This window comes from Malania oleifera, chromosome 8 (assembly GCF_029873635.1).
Source record: "Malania oleifera isolate guangnan ecotype guangnan chromosome 8, ASM2987363v1, whole genome shotgun sequence".
In the NCBI taxonomy this organism is placed as follows: Eukaryota; Viridiplantae; Streptophyta; class Magnoliopsida; order Santalales; family Ximeniaceae; genus Malania; species Malania oleifera.
The window spans coordinates 77,834,504-77,842,366 of NC_080424.1; the positions used below are offsets into that span (position 1 = coordinate 77,834,504).

General features: G+C 36.0%; 1 protein-coding gene across 1 annotated transcript in view; it reads right to left on the reverse strand.

Moving 5' to 3' along the window:
- LOC131161917 (aspartic proteinase 36) overlaps window positions 1–7,284 on the reverse strand; it is a 31,316-nt gene extending 24,032 nt beyond the window's left edge. Inside the window, exons 1-4 of the mRNA XM_058117938.1 lie at window positions 6,848–7,284; window positions 6,541–6,661; window positions 3,365–3,792; window positions 3,109–3,265 (exon numbers count right to left, since the gene is read on the reverse strand). Of these exons, the coding sequence (XP_057973921.1) occupies window positions 3,109–3,265; window positions 3,365–3,792; window positions 6,541–6,661; window positions 6,848–7,146 (1,005 nt within the window). The 5' untranslated portion in view covers window positions 7,147–7,284. The remainder of the gene's footprint in view (window positions 1–3,108; window positions 3,266–3,364; window positions 3,793–6,540; window positions 6,662–6,847) is intronic.
- Between the last annotated feature and the right edge of the window lie 579 nt (window positions 7,285–7,863).

Here is a 7,863-nt window from a genome sequence, read left to right on the forward strand (position 1 = left end):
CTTATTGGAAAGCTAAATTATCTCATAGTCACTCAGCCAAATATGTCTTTCGCAACAAATGTTTTGAGTCAGATTCTTGATTCTCTGAGAACAAGTCACTAGGATGCAGTAATTCACATCTTGATATATCTCAAAGGTGCACCTAGGAGAGGTATCTTATATTAGGATCGAGGTCACCCTCATATTCAAGGACATACTGATGCAGATTGGGCCACGTCACCTTCCGATAGAAGATCGACAACCGGGTACTGTATTTTTGTTAGTGGAAATTTCGTTTCTTGGAAGAGAAAGAAACAAAATGTGGTGGTCAGGTCAAGCGCTGAGTCAGAGTATAGAACCATGGCTCACACTACAAGTGAAATTGTTTGGCTAAAGAAAATGTTGGAAGAACTAGGTTTTCCGCATTCTCAGTTTATGGAGATGATGTGTGACAATCAAGCTGCCATTCACATTGCCTTTAACCCAGTCTTCCATGAGTAGACAAAACACATTGAAGCCGATTGCCACTTTGTTTGGGATAATCTTGTGCAAAAGCTCATTACCACCACTTGTGTGAAGTCTGATTTGTAGCTTGCTAATTAGTTTTCAAGCTAGGAGCATATAATATATATGCTCTAGCTTGAGGGGGGAGTGTTGATGGTTATCTTAGTCGTTTAGCATTGTTAGTGTGTGTGTTATGTTAACAAGTGAGAGTTAGTAAGGTTATTATGGTCATTGGGATGCATTTTGACATATATTATAAATAGAGGGAGGACCTATCATTGTGATTAGGTTTTCCATTTTTTACCCAATTATTCAAGGATCACTTCTGTAATGTACACAGAAAAGCATATTACATCATGATAGCTGTTGAAGAATATGCTTATAAAACAGGCTTGGTTAAAATGCAAATAATGAAAGGGATAATGGGCCACAAAATAAATATCAGGATTAAGGGAATATAATCAAATATGGGGGTGAAAATTAGGAAAATAAATTATAGGAATGATCCCTTGTGCAATAAAAAACCAATAATTGCACCAGTAAGGACTGAAATGGTTCAAGTTGAAGATATTGCAAAAACAAGCAGAGCACCATAAAGAACATGGTTTTAGGTAGGGATAATAAACATGGTTGTTATTATGAATATACAAATTAATATAGTCCTATACATAGTGGCAAAGAGTTATTATTATGAATATGCAAAAAATATATAGCCCTATATATAGTGGCAAACAAAGATCAAGTTAAATAGTAGGGAGAGCTGCTTGTGGAGTGGTGTTCAGTTGAATTTTTTTTCTTCCGCATGGGTGTGGATGAAAGATAGAGAGAGAAGGCTAATTCAGATAATTCACATCTATGAAGGTGATCCCTGATTTTATAAGCACTTCAATATCAACTCTTCGCATCAGGTGGCATAAGGATCTGTTGTATTCCCTTAAAACAGCTGAAATGCACTCTACGTTTTCATGTTTTTCCTTTTTTTCCTTTTGGCCCTTAAACAAAGGGAAAAGGTTTTAATAGATACTCTCTCTCTCAAGATTTCTTCTCTTGGTCAAGCTCGCCACCTCAAAATTCGGGGTATGTGAAAATTTAAAAGTTGAAGCTTCACAAGACTGTACGAGTAGCAAATAACTGATACAACGAGTGAACTCTTCAGCTAGAACCATCATCATTTCTAGCTGTGCACGCACACTGTGCATTCCACAGCATTTAATTTTACTATTTTAGAGAGATAATGATGGACTTACAACAAATCTTCTTTCAAAGTCTGCTCCATCAAGTGCCGTATTTCCATTAAATTCTAGGGATTTTCTTCTCTCACTACCCCAAACGACATTCCTTGTGGCGGCCTTCTTCTCATGCTTTAGAAGATTTATGACAGAATTGATTTGCTTTTATGTACTAGGGCTTGAGGGTCAGTCTTTGTTGCACGTGGCTGAACCATCATTAAACAATTCTCCCTCATCTTCCCCCCCCCCCCCCCCCCCAACTGGATTCAGCTTTGAATTTTCCTGATGCTATCATTTCTTATTATATCTTTTGTTGTACTGTAATTCGTCCATTTTAATTATTTCAGTTTACACTCATTCAATTTTAAAAATGATTTTGTAAATAAAGGTTTAATGAAGCAGAAGAGACAATGATAACAAGTCTGACTTCAAATAGTTTTTTAATAAAATGGAAAAAAGCATATCATTTAGGGGTGAGCAAGAAAAACTGAACACCGAACCAAACCACAAAAACCAACCAAACCAAACCGAAAAATCAGTTAACCATTTTTTTCGGTTTGGAGTTCTTGATTTTTTTGGTTAACAGTTCAGTTTCGGTTCGGCCCATTCAGTAACCACAATTAACCAAACTGAACCGATATACTATAAATATAAAATACATATTATTATCATATAAAATTTTAATAATTTAAATTTAAAAAGTTGTATTAATCTAAATTCATGCTTAAACTTTATTTTAAATTTTAAATTTAAACGTTGATTATTATGAAAGAAAAAATAGTATTCTTAGTAACATTAAAATTTTAAATTATACTTAATGGTTCAGTTTGGTTAACCATTGGATATTGATCTAAAAACCAGTTAACTGAAATTAAATGGTTCGGTTTTGGATCGCATTTCCTAACAAACCAAAACTTCGGTTCGGTTAACTGAATCATGCCCACCCCTAATATCATTAAAGTATTTTATAAGAGAAAAAATATATATATATATATATATATTTTGTTATCTGTCTGTATATGCAACCCAAATTGTGTGAAACATTTCATCTATTTCTGTTTACTTCTTCCTAACAACAATGCACTAACTCCATGCCCTTCTCTTGTTGAGCACTTGAATGCTGAAAGCCTGGAACTAACGTTTCAAGTTAAATTAAGGGTACACATTATTGTCATAACTAAATGAAGTCACTAAAAGCACATTATGAAAGCATTAATTATAACTTACAATAAACTTAAAAACACATGTTTTAAGCCTAAGCTTTTGACATATAAGCCAAAAGTTCAGATGAAGTTTTGCTAAACTCATTTAGTATACACACATTGAACTCTGTGAACTTGAAATTTCAAAATTAATAAACTAATAAGAGGGCAAATTTCAAAGCAATGAAACTTACAGCATTTTTAAATGCAGCAAAAGCTAGTTCTGGAAGGTAGGCATATGTAGTCCCACTGTCAAGGACTGTTCCATGCTTTCCATCAAAGACCTTTGGGTTTAATTTTAATGGCTTCCCAGCAACATGCATTTCCTTCAGCTCGATGTTGTAATATGGACTGTTCGCATTATAAAACTAAAGTAAATGTGTGAGATTTAACAAATACCTCGGTCAGAAAAGAGCATTCACCACTATGAAGTAGTGTAAAACATCCTACCTGCGAAAAGGGTCTGAATGGGAAAAAACCATATCAGAAGGAGGAGGAAGTGCACCCAGAACCATTGCTCCCCCGCCTACCTCCATACCGCCATAGCATAATGAGAACGAATCACCAATAACCCCCTTGTCAACAAGTTGATCAACAATACTGAGCCGACCACGACCCAATCCCATTATGCCATCAGCACGTTGACTGTAAATATCACCAGTTTCCACATTCTCGCAACCAAAAACCGCACGCTGGGGCACGAGTTCACTTTCATTGCCAAAAGAAATAATGTCCTCACCAAGCACACCACTGCTAGAGCTCATCTCGGCATACCGCCTCTCATATGTACATTGCTCTCCTTCATTGTCACAAGTACAATCACTATTGCACTTTAAAGGTTGGTAAGTCCTAGATAGCTCCGGTCGGAACCTTGCATCCTGGAATCAACAACATTTTTTTTTATTAAAAGAAAAGATAGTATTTTCTTCAGATAACAAAAAAAAGTATATTAAAAAGAAAACATAATTACAAGGAAATGAAGATAAGAAATCCCCCAAGAAAAAACACAAAAGAAAAAAATTACAAAATTGCCTTGCAATCCCTTTTGAATATCGGACAGCAAAAGACCCCCAAAAAACCCCAAAAGAATGAGCCCAAAGAGAAACAAGAAAATTGCTTTTTCCTAGAGCAATATTGAAGAAGTATTTTGATCTTTAAGAACTTTAGCATTCCTTTCCACCCAAAGTGATCACAAGTCTAAAAACAACGTCTCAAAACATCCTCTCTCCTTCTTCCCAAAACTGCAAAAATTGCCCTTCAAAAAATTCTGAATTGTAGCTAGAGCCACCCAAACCTCACCAAATAGTACAAAAACAATTGTTCCGCATTCATCTTGCTACCTTACAATGAACGAATAAATGACTAATAGTCTCAGTGGACTTATTGCACAGCATACACATGTCCGGACTAAGGGCTTTGTAAGGCCTTTTTTGTGGCATATCTTTAGTGTTCATCTTGTTAAGAATTAAAGTCCAAATGAAGGCCTGGATTTTAAAAGGAATCTTTGCTTTCAAAACAACTTTGTGTAAGAGGAAAGGGGTAGGGTATGCAGATTTTATGAGATTAGAAAAGAAAGACCTTGAAGAGAATGACCCTAAAGTGTCCCCAATCCAAAGCCATGTATTCCCCCGCAAATCCAGCACAAAATAACCCAACACAACCAATAGAAGAGTTAACTCACAAACCACTCTTTCATTGAGACTTCTAAAGAAATGAAAATCCCAAGAAAGAAAGCCCTCCTCAAAGGAATAAAAAACTGAAATTGGTGCATTGTAAACTGTAGAAAGTCTAAATAAACGCGGCACCAAGAGCTCCAACGAAGACTAACCAACCCAAATGTCCTCCCGTAATTGAATTTTATCCCCAATACCTGCTTTAAAACGAGAGAGAGGAAAGAAAAGACTAGCAACCTGGTCAACGACTTACATAAGTGGTATTACCACTCCCTTTGGAATCCTATCGAATCTTATGTATTCTATATTTTCTCTTTATTACCTTGTGCCATGGGGAATTAGATTATAGGGGAAACTGCCATAATTATTTCCCTATTAAGAATATATTCTTAGAAACCACATTACCAAGCCCCAAACCCCCTCTGATTTAGGTTTCTTAACAACAACACAACAAAATAAATGATCCCTATTATTCTCACCAATACATGACCACAGGAAAACTCTTATAATCTTTCTCTAACTTCCCAACCAATCTAGAGGGAATTTTGAAATGGAACAGAAAATAAATAGGAATATTAACTAAAGAGGCACTAATGAGAGTGATTCTACTCCATAGCAAAAGACAAGCCCTCTTCCACACCTCTAATCTTTCCCCACTCTCTCAATCACCTAGTCCCAAAAAACATCTGATAAAGGGTCACCCCACCAAGATAAGACAAACGCCAAGACAAAGACTCACAACCTGCTAAAGATCTAAAAATCTTAAGCTCCCTACTACTCAAATTAATATCAGCTATACCACTCTTAGATAGATTTATCTTCAGCCCCGAGATTTTCTCAAAGATCCTAAGCAAAGTTAGAACCTTCAGGAATTTCACAGCATTGTTCTCAAGGAGGATGGTAGAATTTTCTGCAAACTGAAGTTGAGACACCTCCACCCCCTCCTCTCCTATAGACAAGCCACTTATAAACCCCAAGTCCTAGGCACAAGAAATCATCCTACTAAAACATCTACAACCAAAATAAACAAGAAAGGGGATAATGGGTCTCCTTGCCTCTTGAAACACCAAACCAGTCCTTGCGCTGCCCATTAAAATCACTGACATATTAGTATGTGCCACTCTCTAATCCACTTGCACTAAAATTCTAAAAATCCTTTTTACACATAATTTTCTCCAAAGAAAAATATAGTATTTTAAACAAGAACATTATAAGCACTGGCTCATTAATTTTTATATGTTCTTAATATTGTAACAAATTCCTTAATCTCAATACTATGTTGTGGAACTTGAATTCCCAATGCCCAAATTGTTTCTTTTATTTCAAATTATTTCGTCAGAAAGCTAGAAATCCCTTTATCGTCAAACAAGTAGTGATTTTTTTTTCTAAGAACTAAAAGTAAAGTAAATAACAAATCCACTTGGTAGGCTATGCGTAGGGATGTCAACAAAGTGAGCATGATGTAGGAATTCCGCCAGCATCTTAATTTTATTTCAACAAAAATCTTTACAGTGAAAAAACTTATTTTTAGCTCAATGGCAAATTTGCCATATTGAGTTTTTATAATAAATTCCACAAAATTTTGAAATATATTATGTGACACTATACACAAATGGTATAAACATAATTATATGAAAGTAATAAAATTATTGTAGTAAATATTCTTGGTTTGGGGGGAGCCATTTTTTGTATGCAAAAATTAGAATAGTTTGTTTATCACTTATCTCCTAGCTGACAAAGAGATGGCAGAAATCAAAATATGAATCCATGAATAAAAAAATCATACACAAATGCATGATTGATTTTGCACAACAAGAAGCAGACCCTGCAATATCTAAAATAAATTCTTTTAAAATGCAGAATGAAAACAAGAAATCTTCATCAAGGTGCGATAGTCTTCCTGACTACAATTAGTCTTTAGTTTCATAAATGAACATCGAAATGAAGACCAACCTGATGCCTCCCGCACTTCTCACAGTTAAAGCACGGAACGTATGTGACAGTGCTTCCCGTATCCACGATAAGAGCGAATTTCTGCGGAGGTTTTCCGATCCAAAGCCGTGTGGTATAGTAACTACAGCAACAAACTCCAAAAGGGAAAATTTTATTTAAAATATTCTACTGAAAGTACTTCGTAGTTTTCCTGCTTTTGCGAACATGAACCAGCGTGATCTTTGCTTTCAATTTCAAGAAAGTGCACTTCAAAGACGCTAAGGAAACGACGATTAAAGCAGAGACAATTATGGAAAATTCGATTTACCCGTTGGCGAGGAGATCGTCATAGAGCCTCATACGAGCATTGGGTTTGTGGTGACCCGAGTTCTGCAGCTTCCGCTGACGAAAATCGCCAGCGATGTCCTGCCGATGCCTAGAGTAATTACCGTCTGAGAAGTAAAGCGGGAGAATCATCGGGGGACCCACAGCTCCGCCGCTGCCGGCGACCAGTTGATGCTGGTGATTATCGAAATGTTGAAAGATCGTCGTAGCCGAGGAGCGATCGAGACCAAGGAAGGACGCGATGAACAGGGCAAAGAAGGCTCGAACCCACGTCCGGGCCATGGCCGGACGCCTGGCTCGACGATGATCGAATTGGTAGATTAGCGGCGACGAGGCGATCAGCGACGCAGGGATGCGCGGCGAGACTCGAGAGATGGAGTGGGACTGCAAGGGAAGTACTCCGGGGCGGGGTGCAATGCGCAAAATACAAATGCCTTACCGTCTCCTACACTCATCCAATCCGGAGGAGCCACGTTTTCGCTGCCCGCTGGTCAGTCAACGGATGATTAAATGAGATTTTCTATTTTTATTTATTTATTTATTTAATTGCTCATTTATTTATTTATTCAATTCAATGGAAGGAGGGAAGGACCTCCGTACGGGTAGAGATCTCCAACAATAATGCTTTGGGCTTGCTATCTCAAAATTATTTTTATCAAATCTTATTTCTACAAATAAAATATCTGATCCATAAAAATATTTTTATCTAATTTAAGTTATAAGATTCTCAGAAAATATTTTCATGTCAATGTTTGGTTAAATATAAAAATTTCGACAATTTTTTAAAGAAATTAGTCATTGACATATGTATAATCAATGTAAGGAATATAATTTTATATTTTTAACAAAAAAATTATAAAAATCTATACTTAATTAAATTCATGTCAAATTTTTCAAACATCATAAAAAAATGATGCTTAAACAACCAAATAAACTAAAATAATTTAGGTAATATGGTGTATTAATATTAACAACTATTTTATATTATAATAATATAAT